General features: G+C 34.6%; 1 protein-coding gene across 1 annotated transcript; it reads right to left on the minus strand.

Annotated features, from left to right (window-relative positions):
• Positions 1–4,663: 4,663 nt before the first annotated feature.
• LOC147510762 (uncharacterized) lies at positions 4,664–10,229 on the minus strand. The gene is made up of 12 exons (XM_086598236.1): positions 10,144–10,229; positions 9,721–9,788; positions 9,302–9,600; positions 8,837–9,218; positions 8,520–8,665; positions 7,869–8,005; positions 7,106–7,342; positions 6,290–6,954; positions 5,811–5,844; positions 5,006–5,109; positions 4,810–4,901; positions 4,664–4,718 (listed from the first exon to the last, which is right to left on the minus strand). The coding sequence occupies exons 7-12, from the start codon at positions 7,338–7,340 to the stop codon at positions 4,664–4,666; spliced, it is 1,185 nt and encodes a 394-aa protein (XP_086454362.1). The 5' UTR covers positions 7,341–7,342; positions 7,869–8,005; positions 8,520–8,665; positions 8,837–9,218; positions 9,302–9,600; positions 9,721–9,788; positions 10,144–10,229.
• Positions 10,230–17,048: the final 6,819 nt, after the last annotated feature.

Consider the following 17,048-nt stretch of genomic DNA (forward strand, 5'->3'; position numbering starts at 1 on the left):
GCATCCAAATTTATAAGATGTGAGCCGGAAGTTTCTTGCTTCTTTATATATGGACCGGTTCTGCCTTGGTTTTGTTCTTTTTGGAGCCGGTTCGTCGAGGGCTTTGTTGGGCTCCCTTTGGGTTAAGTGGGAAGACCCGGATATTCGATTATTCCGTGCCCGATGCATGTTTTATCATTATATTTCATATTAAAGCTGCGGAAACGCAAAAAGTCACGAAAATATAATTATAATTATTACATTAAACACATAATCTGACCAAAATGCTATAATCTGCCGGTGTTTTTAATATTACAATTTTGGGTGCTTATCGGTTATCCTCGACACAATTAAGCTAAAGGACTCTGTTCCTATCATCTTAAGTCTTTTCTTGGCAACTATCAATGCGCTCATAAAGCTGCGTGGTGGTTGATTGTCCATATCCTTTTGGACACCTTTTACGATGAAAGTGAATGTTTTCAAAATGATGAAACCGGTTACCGAGATACAACTATCGATGGAAAAGTTAGCATGATCGAGCTTAGCTCAAGATTATTTCAACAACACATTTCACGAGAATCGGATGCACAATTTCTTTCAGCCGGAAGTTCCAACCGACGATGACTCCCTAGGCGTAAGATGAAATCGAGAAAGATTTTCTTCGACTCTTTTGCAACTCTTCTTTGCCACCTCATGAGTCCCCCCCTCTCCCCGTCAACATCCATTCATCCTTTGCCCGGCTATGATGGAAGATGAATTTTCACCCTCTATCCAGCGATTCTTTGACCCACCTATTGAAATGTCTTGAATATCTCCAAGGCCTCTAATGATATAGAAATAAGAACACTAGCTATGCACCATTCGCCCCACCTCCCATCCTCATGTCAATCATTCACCTTCCATCACGAATATTCCTCACCTTCCACCTTTACAAAGGAACCTTGCGTTTGCGCTTGACCCTCTTGTTTCTCCACGTGCTTCATGATTTTTTAAACCTATTTGGTGAGGAAATACTACCCAAGGACAAGCCACTGACCCTTTCAATATTTCAGATGTGTGATTATACCAACCCACACCACCAATGAAGTTTGTGCTAAACCCACATTCTCATTTTTTCCATTCCTTTCTTCTAAAACTTATCCATATCCCACATATTTTCCCACAATCATCCATTTTTCCCGCATCATTCCTTGGCCACCCCCGTTGAGTAAAAAAAAAATTGCATGCTAGGTTAGGTTCTAGATCCATCAATATTCACTCTCGATTCGCTCACATGCGTCATAGGAAATATTGGTGCTTGATTACGTTTTTGGTGGATGCGGTCCGTGTTAATTATTTTATGGACAAACCCGAACTCTTTAGATTGTTGATATATGGTAAACTACATGTTAATACATGTTTTAGATAAAGTCTCGAAATATCGACTATAAAAGACTCATTTTATTCTTTGGTGTACTCCATTCCAATCTTATATTATGGGGTGTACCATTAAGGTAACGGACCCTCTCTTTGGGTGTGTGGTTGTAAAGTACGGATCCTAAGTCACGTTTAACGTAATTCCGATTTTCCCTCTTGCATGTTTTCGTTTTTGAGTCGTGTTTTACGTAGAGGTGATTTCGCCCCTATTGCTTTTCTTTGTTTTCTTTTTATATAAAACCCTATTCATAAAAAGTAAAAATATTAAAACCCTATAAGCGGTAATCTTGCAAGTCTCGGGAATCGACTTTAAAGACCCGTTTTTAAACAAATTTTTCTAAACCATTTTCAAAATTTGTTTGGGGGTGGGGTGGTGTTTGGTCTTTCCATTTTTTATCACTCAACTTCTATTCTTTTGTTTATGCCCGTTTTAATGTATTTTTGATTGGGTTGACACTATCTATGAATTTAGATTTCTTTTTGATCATATAACTTATGTCATTCACGTTTCGGCGTTTTCCATTTCTACATATGAGTTTTAGCGAAGAAAAAACTGCGGAAAAGGTAAGAAAACGGCTTTAATTGTTAGTGGCAACATTTCTATGATCGTCACAAGAAGAATAGTTGCAAAGATCCGAACCTACAAAAACAACGTCCGCAAGGTTAACATCAACGACATTTTATAATGTCGGTGGTGCCCGTAAAAACGTCGATATATATATTTTGTATTTGATTATTTAAAACGTGGCAAAAACTATGTTTTGGCGACGATTCAAGAAAACGTCGGTAATGATGAATACTACCGACGTTTTATATCATGGCAAGAACACCAGTTTTTTCTTGACTTAAATTAGTATTGTGACGTTATTTATCGTTGCTAAAAGGCGGTTTAGTAACAACGTTTTTTAAAATCGTCGGTAATAGTAAAATTACCAATGTTTTATTTCATGGCAAGAACACCAATTTTTCGCTACTTAAATTCATTACGGCGTTATTTATCGTTTCTAAATATTAACTTTTAATGGCGTTGTACTTTTTCGTTGTAATCTTCTACTAACCGACGTTTTGTTTAAATGGCAACAATACCATATTTTTGGTTACTAAATCAATATAGCAACATTATTTACTTTGCCGAAATGAATTGTGGCAATGTTCTTTAAATTTATCGCAAATAATATACTTGTAGGAATGCTTTTGTGTCACTATACATTTATTTTTAGTGATGCTTTGACAAAATGGATTTTTTTTTTTACACTGTTTTTATTCAATTACCTCGTACATGAATTCATTTCTTTCGATCCACAAAACCTAAAATAATCATATAAATAATTTCAATCCAACCATGTTAAATTTAACTAACAACATTTCCAAAAGTAAATTATAAAGATCACTTTCTCCATGTTTAAGAGTAACATAATTCATTATATATATATATATATATATATATATATATATATATAAGTCTTATAAACAACAAAACATCAAAAAAAATATTGTCGAACATCCAACATTTATCACATAGTATTTTATATCCCAAAAGAAATATGCCCAAACAAACCCATATAAATTGCTTGCTTCTTCCAAACCCGCAAGAGAACCTGCAAACAAAATATGACAATATTTAGTTCATATCCAACTCTAAATGTCAAACCAAACAAGATATGACAAAATATATTTAAAAGTACAACTCATTGAGGATAATCATCATAAACATTTTTATAATTACATAATAATGATGGGGAAAAAATAAACATAAACAGTGGATAATGGGAAAGAGTTTTCTATCTTTTTTGGCGTGCTAATGAGGCTTAGGAAGAGCGCACACTTTCTGACTGGCTAATCTTATGATTGATGGTTCCGATGGACTGGAATTACTATCAGAAGCTAAGAACAGTAATAAAAAACCTTATGTAAATCTCTCCATGCAGAACAATTTACTTATAGTTGTAAATCAAAAGCCCTTTTCGACAATCTGCTTCATGAATGTGAGGGATTAATAAAAAAAAAACCCGATGTACTATTTCAGCAGATGATAAGCAAACATGCTTCTTGCTAGCCTTGCAATCATTCATCAACTTCAAGGCGAATTCGAAAGCTTGACAGTTGACTTTGGAGAGCCCTTCTTGGACTTAGCTCTTCCATAAAAGCAGAGTAGACAATATGTCTAGTAGTTTACTAGGAGCAACAAAGAGGAGCTTTTTGCAACCTACTACTTAACTTGTCTAGAGCAATGTCCCTATGCTATGTTCCTGTCTCAAGGCAAGTCTGCTATCTTCACCTCGTTGGTGCCTTCACTCCTTAAGTGGGCTACCAGTCCCCCGGAGACTGATTGTTTGTTTCAACAGAACTATACCGCCTGCCTGCACTACATGAAAGCTCTCGCCGTCGTGGCCTTACCTCTGCCCTATCCTTCCTTCGAGAGCCCTTGCCTTCCCTTCCTTGAGAGCTACTTTCACTTCCTCCACCTCACACTACTATTCCTACTTCCCTTTCTCTAAGACAAGTGCAACCACTGACCTAAGATCGATTCCATACACAAACTAATGCTCCATTATTGCACCCTCTCTTAATTCTTCAAGCCATTACTTCTCTTATACCCACTGCCACATAATACCCAATTTAAGTTCTACACAACATCTCACAATTCCAACAAATTTTAAATCACGAAATCTATTTAATTAACTAACTAATTAATGAAAGTTAGGCTTAAGAAACCGAAATCAAATTTTGCTCGAGTCAAAATGACAACGTTCGATCTGCCACACCTAGTGTGTATCTCCAATTCTATCACTCTGTCCCAAATACTTTAAAATAGGTTTGTTTCATAAAAAAGGTTAAGTGAAAAAGATATGGGGTTTGTTCTGACCTTGTATAGGCACAAGCTAGGCATGAAGGAAGAAGAAAGTTTATCTTCTTATTATTTTGTTTTTGATGATAAGTACACTAAAAGTAAAAAATTAAAAAGAAGATAAATAGAGTTGACACTGGACAATGGACACACAACAAGCTTAACTAAACTACTAGCTTGACAAAACCGTTGCAATACTTTGTACTTGAAAGCAAGTTCACCAACTCTAGATATAGGAGTCACGTGTTTCTCCTCATTTCTCAACACTCACTTCCACCTAGAATGAAATCATTCCTATAAACACACAAAAACTTCAACTAACCAAAATGCTTGCCACCTCAAACAAGCTTTATCATGTTCTAAGTAAGAGCAGATCCTAAACTATAAAATCAGATCCTACAACTTCAAACAGATCCTAAACTATAAAATCTTGATAGCACAACAACCCAATACATCTAAACAAGCAAGAACAGATCTGAAAGTGCATAAAACACAATGGAATAACAGCTGTAGTCATAGGAACCAAATTGGACCACGACACACTCACATATTGCATGTGATATTACCTCAATCTTTGGTATTTCATCGTGTCAGACACAGACACATGTACTTTATGTCCAGCAAGAAAATCTCGTTCACTAACAAAGTGTTTACTTTCCTTAAAATGTTAAAGTATCAGAAAAATGTGGGTTTGTTGCCCATAACGTCTCCAACTTGTATCACCAACTTCCACAATGTAAATTAAACTCGAGAGCAGAATACCTGGATAGAAGACCACCCACTGTTATCAAGGATGCCAACTTCTTCAGCATTAGGAATACCGTTATCTTCTTCTACTGTATCCTCATCATTGAAATTCAGAAACCCTGGCATATCAAATGACATAAGAAAACAATTTTCGAACAAGAAAGCATCTGAGAGTAAAGAACTGTGCAGTGACAAACAAAAGTACTTAAAAACGTCCACTGGACGAAATCTGATAATAAACTTCATATATTGGATGTATACTTTAACCTCTCCCTGACCAAAACACTGAAATCAGCATATCAAATGGGTGACATATCACATTTAATGTGTCACACACTATATAAGTATATATGGCTAGAGAAGAATTTGCTTTTCGGGATAATAATGGAGATATTAGTCAATTTATAATGCATTAGACTTTGTATGGGTTTCTAACGACCTCACATATATTGGCAATACATCCACCAATCTACTCCAGATTCGAACCATGCACCTACCTAAATGGGAACCCGACCCATCAACATCATTAAGAAGAACCATTTGTATTTACATGTGCAATTACACATGCAATGCGGAAATAATATCAAAATTTCCTTAAGCATGAGCAATAATTTCACTAATACCTATGGGATGAGAATTGAAATTATTACATGATGATTCATAACAACATAAATGGTAAAACAGAAAAAGTGACACGTCAACAGAATATAGCACTCACACTAACATTTAATGAAAAATAATAGTTCACAATTTCAGTATCCTTGTTTGAGGCAAAATCACAAGATCATTCACGCTGAATATGGAAATAGAAGCAATGTACCTGTATCATTTCCATCTAGTGTATTTCCCAAGTCCTGCACAATGAAAAGAGATTTTATAAATTTAACAGGTGGCATTGTATTTAACAAGGGATTTTATAAATTCCCGTTCACACCCTTACTGTTTATTTTATTTATTCATTTATCTTTACGTGCAAAATGCAAGCAAGATTTAGGCAGACCTGAACAAGATTATTCCCGAGGATGACTACAAATGAAAAAAATGTCAAGGCATACACACAAAGTCAACATGTGCACTGAACAAACAGGATACCACTTTGGCGCAAAAAAACACATCCCCACTTAAATAGCCTTTATACTATTCTTATGAAGTCAAGTTTCAGGTATGCTTATCTTCACAGTTAATGGATCACTAGTTAGAACCGAGAGCTTTTGAGGTAAATTAATCCCACTTAAGGTGGATTTAACTAAGACGGAACTTGGTGTTCTGAAAATGTCCAGAAGTGAAGTTAAAACTTACACATGGTGTTTCCAGAGAAGCATTGTACAATGACGTAGTTTCGGCAGCCATAATTCCACCCAGATCAGCTGAAAGCCAGCTCGAGTTTCCTGCTAAATCAGCTTCCTGGCTTCCTTGGTTTTCGAATTCATCGAAAGGAACAGTTTCGGTGGTTATTTTAAATTCTGATTGGCATGAAAAGTCCCTTTGAGGATCTTCAATACACATGAAGGCAGAGGAATTGCCTGCAACATCCACAACATTTTCGCCCTTGGTGACATATTCCGACTCGCTTCTGATGCCCTCTTTGAAATGGTAATCGGTTACAAAAGTCAGGGTAGCAGACACATCCTCTGGTACATCAGCTCTATCGTCCCCGGAACACTTTTCCAGCATAGTATTTTTAGGGGACAAACACACCTCACATGCATCAACCTCTTGTGGCACGTCTTGCAGCATCACTTTAACTGAACAGCTCTCAGATATTTCCTGAGCAGATCGATCATTTTCCATAGGAACACCCTTGTCTAAATGGAGTCCTTCCTTATTAACTTCTGAACCATTGACGGCATCATCTCTGTAATTGCATCTTTGCATGATGAAGGCATCCTTCTCGACAAACTGAGTGTCTAGATTGCCATCATTTGGCAGAACCGTTTGTACTCCATTACTTTTCTCCATTACACCTATCATCAGAAACAGTGTTGTTAGTATGGTCCATTGTGTTAGCAACCACACTGCCATTTGTCTATTTCCATAGGGGGAAGATATATCTGCTTGGCCTTTTGTAAATCATTGGGAGAATATCAGTTAAAGGTCTTGTAAGTTGTTGAGTACCAGAATCAATGTGGTCGCTAAGATGTTCTTCGCACAACTGGCTGTCAACCAGGACGATTGTTGCCGTGGACTCATTGGCTTCACCACCACCAGCGGCTACAGGCTCATCCGGTCCTTCTGTATTAGCTTCTCCAATAAGACTAGTGGCACTTGACCACATAACTTCGCCTGGAACTTCTCTGGACTCGGTGACATCAAATATTCGATTCTGCAAACCAATCAGATCCACAGACATACCTGAGAAAATAAAAGAAGACCAATTCACCTTCCATGCAAAAATAACATACCAAGATTGATCTATAACGGTTAGCAAGTAATTTCGATTAATTGTGAATATCACATAATACTCTACTTGTATGATTGCAAAAAACTTCCCCAAGCATATACATAAATGTGTATATGCAAGTACAGAGTCAAATGGCAATGACTTTAAACATTTGAAGAGAATGTTTTTTCCAATTTGAGTTGGCAACATAGTATTGCAAAGATTGAGAACTGAGGAATAACGATAAATATATACAATAGTAGGACTACAGGAAATTCTCAGTCTGCCCAACCAAATGCTAGTTCACCATACATACACAGAATATTGGTTCTAAACTTCTAAAAAAATTCTGAAGAGTTGTATAACGACCAATGACATGAGGTTGCAAATTCACAAAACCCTACACATATCTGGATCTAATAAAGGATGAAAAAGTAAAACAGTTAACTTTAAAGGGACCATTAAAAGTTATCTGGAACCGTAAACTTACTAAGTTACTAGTAAATAATGGTTCATTGAAAAGTTCGTCTTCCAATAAATGTTTCTGAATCAACCAAATTTCAGGACGAGTACAAGGAGCTTTCTTCCGCAAGCGCCGTATGTCTTCTGTACTTGTCAACTGCTGCCGTATTGTACTGAGGATACAAGAGAAAACAAGGAAACAAAATGCAACGGTAATCAATATTGAAGTAAACAAAGAAATAGAATCATCACACTTTTACAAATTTGAGCATATGGTGGGAACTAGTACTCAGTAACATACTTAAATAAATAAATAAGAATATCGTTGTCTGCCTGCAATTTACAGGCTATAACAAAAAAAATCATTATATATTCACCTTTATTTTATTTTAAATCCCCATACAAAAAGCACAAGTTTTGGGATTATCTGTTCTTCCGATGTGTAAGCTCTGCATTATTTCAAATTGAAGGGGTGGCCCAACAACTAATTGACACTATTTAAGCATGATAGATCAAGAAGAGCGCTAATCATTACAAACGAATATCAATTACCAAGTATGTTAATATAAACAAAAACAGGTTTAGAATCACAAAAATAAAACTGAATATTAAATTATAGCAGCTAGGAGAGTTTAAAAACAAAAGATTTGCATATGGAAGTACTTAGAAAAACAAAGACATACTCACCATGCAGGACCATGGTATCATCTAGAAGAACCTTCCTTTTAACCACACTAGCTCGTGGTGTTATCCTCGGTTGTTTTCTAGATGCTATTTCAGTTGGCGATTGGAGTAGGCCTTAATTTTAGAGCCGAAGATCAATTTTATTCCAACTGCAACAACCATTATAATTTGTTTAAACTAGGAACAAAAAAGTAATTCATATTTGTCCACACCTTCAGCATATACCAGTAGCAACCCAATGTAAAATACAAAAGGAAACAAAAGACCACTGTGCAATAATGTTGAAAGAACATGCAAGCTTTCTGTAATCAAAATATTACCTAAGATGGATGACAACAAGTCATCGTCATCAGGAATAGAATCAACTATTCTTTTAGAATGGGGAATCCCAGAAAGTATTGTTGAACTACCATACCGTTGAACTAGTGCACTTTCCATCAATTGGCGTTTTTGCCCAGAAGGATTTTTCAACCCATTTCCACCCTCTTCAGACACTTCTTTTTCTGGAGTAAACTGTGCTAGTAAATCATTTACTGAAAGTAACATTTCAGGCTCTGGCACTGGTAAACTAAAACTTGCTACTGTATCGGACTGCTGTCCTAACTTCTCAACGTTCGAGGCAACACCATTTGATGGAACAGATTCCAATATTTTGTTTGGCTCAATATTTGTCTCCCTTAATACTGGTTGGTCCCTCTTCACCTGGAAACAAAACCATTAAAAAACACACTAGCATTGCACCAACCACCAAATATGAAGCATTCATTTAGAGCTTGTTAGCAAACCTTGCACCAAAGCTGAAACTCCAGAAGCATTGACTCTGTTGTTGGACTTGTCAATGCAACTCCGACTGGCTCAATAGTAAAATTATGCTCATTTATATTTATAGTTTGAATTTCGCTACCACTAAGAGCAGAAGGATCATCAGCTATATTTTCATCTTGAGCATTTGACACAATCTTTGCACTTTTTAGAGCCAGTACATATTACTTCCCCTATCCTATCCTCATCAACTGTTGTTTGGCCATCGTCAATATCCATCTCGGTGAAAGGTGTCATGGGAGCAGATGCCTGAGGATTAACACTGAAAATTGGACAGTGAGAAAGAAGAAGAAAAACAAAGTGATCGAACCAGAAGAGCAACAACCTTAATTTTTTTGTTTAATTGGGATATCTGAAGGAATAAGAAGTCGATAGTTATTACATAGAATAAAATCATCATGAGTGGTTATACCCATTAGCATCACAACTCCTCCCGCATCTTACCTTTCACTAATAAATTAACAATAAAAAATAAATTAGATCTTTTGTTCCAGAAAAAAATTGAATCTTTTATCTCTAAAGTTTGATTGATAATTCTTGTGTCTCTACAAACAAGAAACATAAAAGAAAAATCATAACTTTACTATTTTCTATTTCTTTTTTTCATAACCAAGTTCAATGAACGACTTTTACTCGATAACTTACCAGAGATTTCCCTTCCCTCAATGAAGGAAGAAGGAAATGAAGCACCTACACCAAAACTTTAGCTTTAACAATTGAACTTGAAAAAATTGGAGAATATTAAAAAGGGGAAGAAGAAGAATAATAAAAAAATGACAGAAGAATAATTACAAGAGAAAAGTACCTGGAGAGAGAATGGAGAACGAGAGTTAGAGCCGTTCTACTGTATTTGTGTTTTGGGTGTTTTTTCTCTCATAATCATTTTCGCAAAAAAAAAAAACCAGTGTTTCTTCCCTCCCTATTTTTCGTGAAAAATCAAACTTTGGCGGTGGTTATAATAAAAATCCCGCAAAATCGAAAACATAAATCCCGACATTTTAAAACGTCGGTATATATATCACTAGTTCCACGATTCATACAAACTTCGCCAGTTTAAAACAATTAGTGGCGAAATCAAACGTCGCCTTATGTACATACTTATTTCCAACCGTTTGTATCTTCGGCAATGCAATGTTTCAAAATAAAAAAGAATAATTTGGCATGATAAATAATTTATAGCACTATTTCTGACGAAAAAAAATCGTCAATACCCATTTTAACATTTAAAACCAACAGATTAATAGCGATGATTTAAACGTACCAAAAGGTATGTTTTAAAAGGCACGTTTTTGGAACGAAATGAAAACGTCAGTAAAAACTCTGCAATTTTCTAGCTTTACCCTCCCTCATAACTTAGGCCAATTAGTTTTACCCCCCAGTTCTTTCATCTAGAGGTTTACCCTCCAAGATTACACTACATCCAAGTCAACTGTTATCTTTTTCGTCAATGCATGTAAAAAGACTTCATTGCCCTTTGCCCTTTTAATAGTTTTTTAGTTTTACTCCAGAACTTAGGCCAATTAGTTTTATCCTCTCAGTTCTTTCATCTAGAGGTTTACCCCCATAACTTAGGCCAATTAGCTTTAACCCTAGTTCCCTTCATTTTAGAGGTTTACCTCCAAGACCCAACACATCCAAGTCAATTGAGTTTGACTGTAATGTAATTGGTCAAGACAAATGAAAAGACTCTAATGCCCTTTTTTATATATAATTACATAAATATCTTGTGACTTTGGCAAATACAAAATTGGAATTCAAATCATCTAGGACACACATGTCACAGTCTTGTGAACTATATCCGACGGCTTTACACCATCACTACCATCTAGGGGTGCAAACGGATAGGTTTGGATTTGGATATGGCTGTATCCAAATCCGAATCCGAAAATTTATACCGATATCCGAACCCGTATCCGAATCCGACGAATATTAAAAAATTTATCCGAATCCGATTTCGGATATCCGATTGGATATCGGATAAATATCCGATCCAAAAATTAAAATTAATTAAAAATTTATTTGCTTTGAATAATTCATTTTACCACTATAAAACTAGTATATATATATATATATATATATATATATATATATATATATATATATATATTTATCATTTATTATTATTATTTTGTTATTACAATTTTATATTATTAGTTTATGATTTTATATAATATTTTATACAATAAAAAAAATAATATATTTTATATATTTTGTTATATACCAATCCTTATCAAATGACATCCACACCCTTAGAGTGGTGTATAGATATCGGATAAAGTTCTCAATATCATGACATGTGTCATAGATGATTTGAATTCCAATTTTGTATTTGTCAAAGTCACAGGGTATTTATGTAATTATACCTAGAAAAGGGCATTAGAGTCTTTTTATTTGTCTTGACCAAAAATATTACGGTCAAACTTAGGGGGTAAACCTCTAAATGAAATAACTGGGGGGATAAAGCTAATTGGCCTAAGTTAGGGGTAATAGATAGATGAAAGAACTGGGGGATAAAGCTAATTGGCCTAAGTTCTGGGGAATAAAGCTAGAAAACTATTAAAAGGGCAAAGGGCAATAAAATCTTTTTATATGCATTGACCAATAAAACCTCTGATGTGTGATCGGGGGTAAAGCTAATTGGCCTAAGTTGGATTAAGAGTAAAAGGGTAAAGCTAGAAAACTCTGTTTCTTGTAAAAACTCAAACTACGGTTAGATTTGAGTTTTTTTTTATAGATCATTGAATTGTACTTTCTCTGCTGATCGTTTTCATATAGTTCATTCGCCAAAATCAGACCGTTAACGAATCGGGAATTTTAGTTTTAAATTTTACGAGACATAGGACAGGATGGGCATTTCAAGATTTGTGTTGGGCTTGAGCCCAAAGCGAATTAAACCCTAGCGGACACATGCCCGCGATATGACCCCTTTTAAAAATCAAACACATTTTTTTCTTCTTCTCTTTCACCAGCCTCCATTCTCAAGAACAAGCTGAACCCGAGAAAACCTTGAGCATGCACACCCTCTCTGTTGCCTTATAACAGAGCGTGCCCACGCCTAAGGACCTGGAACACAGAGTCATAGTTAAGCGCGCACGCGCTCTTCCATAGGTTATTCTAAGCGCGCCCGTGCCCTTACCTAAATAAGACCTCCGGTTTAAAAATTTTCTGGGGTTTTTCCATACTCACTTCAAGGAGTTGGTGAGTGTATTTGTTGCTATGAAATCTCCTCAAATTATATCGGAGCAGTCATTTGAAGAATTGCTCGAGAGTGACACTTATGGATACTGGTTCCACGACAGGATTATGCAGTCAGGATGGCAGACTCTGCTGGATGCAAAGGAACCTCACTTCTTTATAGAAGAGAAGGACAACGCTTAAATGTTGGATATGAGGTAAGTTTTACTTTTTGTTAAGTGTTTGCTTATGTCCCAAGCAATTTAATTTTTTGTTGTTCCCATAAAAGTGGAACTCATAAAGAGTTATTAATGCATTTTTTATTTATCTATATTAGTATGTTCTAAATTTGTTTTCTTTGGTGTTCTAAAAATTTTCACACATTTCTATGGTATTTTCTATCCTTCTTATTTCTATAATTTGAGGACAAAGCATGTTTTATTTGGGGGTGGCATAGAAAACGCAGCGTAATTTAAGGCACATATTAGGACATATTAGGATATATATATATGCACTTGTTTTCTAGTAAAAATTAAAAAATAATAAAAAGTATTTATCTTATGCACTTAGGAATATTGGTATTATTTCTTTTTCTCGTGATGATAGTAATCTAGAAGTTTCATGTTAGCTCTTAAATTAGAATAGTTTTAGAAACTTAGGTTAATATGTATGTAATAGTCATTGCATCTTTCCATAAATATATTGTATGAGTATCTATATTTGTATTGATGATAAGTTTAAAATTTAGGCTAGTATACTTATTCTATAAATCATGTGAGAATATAGCATAAAAGCCTTATATGAGTAAAACATTTGAGTAATGACACAAGGGATAAGTAAATTCTGAATAGAGAAATCACCGTCCACTTACTTGATCATTATACCATATCCTAAGCGAGAATTTAGGCCCTTTTGGATCGATATAGCCGGAAATTCAAACCAATATGAAATTATTTTCCACTGAGTAGATCCCTCTCGAGCCTTTCTTTAGCCTTTTCATAAACCACAAATCATTTACCCTTTTATAAAAACAAAACAAAATAAAAATCAGTCTACCCACTTTTGAATGAGTCTGATAATAGAGATGAAATGAAGAAAAGAAAAGAGAAAGACCTGTGGAAAACCAAGAATTTGTTAGTTGCTTCAAATAAGAAAAGAAAAGAAAGTTTCCATTCAAAGAAAATAAAATAAAATAAAATAAAAAGTTAGAACTCCAAAAAACAGAATCAAAGGAGTCAAAAGCCAAAAGAAAAAGGAAAAAAATAGCTAAGAATGGAAACAAAGTGTAGAAGCAAAGTAAGAACAAGGTTTTTTCTAGTTACATATTTTAAAGACTCTATTATCTCAGACTTATCCTTTTGAATGTCAATTTCCTTCATTCTTAAACCATCACCTAATTCCCGCAACACCTAATAAAGACCTCTAGCTCAATTAGGAATAGGTTAGTGTGATAATAAGTGGCAGATGTGTTTGATCAACTTCGGCTTCCTTGTACGTCATTGAGTTTGTAAGGTAAAGTGTGTCCACTACGCACTAGAGTGAGTGAAACTTGAGTGGAAAAACCATAGTGTTTTTGTCTTGACATATTTGTGAGGACCTACTTAAGGATGTTATTCCAAAGTTTCATAAACAGACCTGTTATTGCATTTCATAACATAGTTAATTATATGTATGTTTATCCGTAGATGATTGATTATTATGCACGTATTAGCTTAGATTTCGAATTGATTATTCTGTATTCATTGCTAGTGAGATGCATAGATATTTGAGAATAAATAAGGAAACAGTAATTCTATTTCTTACTCGTTGTAGTATAGATGAAGTTTGTGAGTACCTTTTCTGGAAAACTCTCACGAGGCTATAACTCGTCCACCAGGAAATTCCTAGTAGTTTAAGGTCTTATTGCATATGGTCAATGCAATTGTACTCGGCGAAACGAGATTAGTTAGAACTCTATTTTTGGTCACTTATTTTAATTTCTCATATTTGCTTGAGGACAAGCAAAATGATATTTGGGGGTGGTCTGATAAGAGCCCAAAACTGTAGTTTTAACCCCTTAATAATATTACATTTAGACCAATTATGTTTATAATAAATAAAAGTTAATACTGTTTACGTGCTTTTATGTATTTCAAGTATTGGAGTCAAATATGTGAAGAAATATGACACTTTTGAAATATAAAGGAGTAAAGGTTGGTTGCTAAGAAGTTCTATAATTAAAGCCCAAATTTCAAGGAGAGAAAGCATTTTTAAAGCCCAGTAAAAGCTGAAAAGTCAAAGTCAAAGTCAAAGCGGGCAGAAATAAAGCATAAAAGTCAACAGAACTTCTGCAGGCCGTATCTTTGGATTTAGACCTCGGAATTGAGCTTACTATATATCAAAACGACAGACTCGGAAAGAGCTTTCTAATGGTTTAGAACTTGATCCAATTAGAGGAGTAAAAGTGGATGAAAAGGCTGTTGCAATAATTTTCAATAGATAAACCCTTTTTAGACTTAAATAATTAGGTTTTGGGCTAAAACATAGCTCTAAAGCCCATGCACGAAATTGTAAACCTAACCCTCTTCTATATAAAGAGGGTATAGAAGAGGGTTAAGGCTAAAAAAAACTTAGCTACTCCCCTCTTTAGTTTAGTTGTAAATTAGGGTTCTTTATCTCTCTCTCTCTCTCTCTCCCATTAGATAATAAATTTGTTTTCTTCTGTAGTTTTAAACCCTAGTTATTGTTTTATTAGCCTAGCCACCATTAATTCAATTCAAGTTATCTTTAATAAAATAGTTATTCATTATGTCTTCTTCTTTCTATTATTATGTTTATGATAGTCTCATGATTCATAGTTAAACTTCTATTAGAGGGGTTTGATTAAAGCTTTGATGAAGACTTGATATGTTAGTATAAAATAGTTGTATTAATATATTTCATTCTAGAAGGTAGTTAATTCACTATGAGAATGGGTTTCAATTGCCTCACATGCTAATTATTAGTTGGTAGAGATGCCATGAATAATTAAAGATAAAAAGACCTAACCTATATGTGAAAACATAAAGATTAAGGTTGCAACAAAATCTACACTAGCATATTAATGATTAATCAAGGTGGAATCAAATCCCCCTAATCTCATCTTCTCATTAAATTGCTATAGTATAATTTAGCATATCTTAATTAGTTATCTTCACCATATTAGTAGAATTAAACCATTGCTCTCATTGATATTGTAGAATTGTTTATCTTAGAGAAATTGTTACGTTTAAGCAACTAGGAGTGGAACGAATTCTGACTCCACGTTATTGCATGATAATTGAGAGTAAAACTTTGATAACAACCAATTAGTATTAATTCATGTTTTTACTTCTTCTTAGCATAATTAGTTAAGATTAGGTAAAAGTGTTATTTTACAATTATCACTCGCTTAGTTCGTCACTATCACTCCGAAAAAATCGGACGAATTTACCACGTTTAGCTTCGTCAGTCTAAGTTTGAACGTTTTTACGCTCGCTTAGTATGTTACTATCTTTACAAAAAAAATCTGACTAAGTTACCACGTTTAGCTTAGTTAGTTTAAGTTTGAATGTTTTTACGCTCACTTAGTACGTTGCTATCGCTACGACAAAATCTGACTAAGTTACCATGTTTAGCTTCGTCAGTCTAAGTTTGAATGTTTTTTACGCTCGCTTATTCTCATTTTGCCAACTTAAGTTAGAATTGGGGGTGTTTTTCTCTACATGGGACGTCTCGTTCTGTTAAGTTAGAATTGATGGTGTTTTTCTCTACATGGGACGTCTCGTTCTATTTCATTTCAACTATATAAATCAACAACATTGTCAGTTTTTCACATGTATGTTATCTGACACAACAACAATATTTAATAGCAAACTCATACTTTATTTTTATTTTTCATCAAAAGAATTGTTAGCTCTATAGTATTACATTCACACAGTTACCTAATCAATTGTCTCTGTCAATTGTCTTACAGTCGCTCGATTAAATCTTCGTTTTCTTTTTTGAAATCTACATTCACTTCACTTAGCGCTTTCGGTTAAATATTTTCCAACAGTTTCATTATTTTTTCTAAGGCATTGTGCCGATCTTTCTACGAGAAATTTTTCGAGCGAATTTTTTTTGACAGTTTCATTATTTTTTCTAAGACATTATGCCAATCTTTTTACTATAAATTTTTCGAGTGAAATTTTTTGACAGCTTCATTATTTTTTCCAAGGCAATATGCCAATCTTTCTACGAGAAATTTTCCGATCGAATTTTTTTGACTTCTTCATTATTTTTTCTAAGGCATTGAGCCGATTTTTCTGAGCGAATTGAAACTTTCCTATAGCTTCATTATTTTTTCTAAAGAATTGAGCCGATCTTTCTCAACGAAACTTTTGTGAGCTTCTTTAATTCTTCTACAACATTAATTGACACCTATCTGCACCAAACTTTTCTCCGTCGACTCTTTGTGAATATATTTTGTTCGTAAACCGTTATTTCTCCGTGCGCCAAAAATTCGCATTACGTCAAATTTTTTAGCGAAAATTATCT

Source organism: Coptis chinensis, chromosome 3 (assembly GCF_015680905.1).
Source record: "Coptis chinensis isolate HL-2020 chromosome 3, ASM1568090v1, whole genome shotgun sequence".
Lineage (NCBI taxonomy): Eukaryota > Viridiplantae > Streptophyta > Magnoliopsida > Ranunculales > Ranunculaceae > Coptis > Coptis chinensis.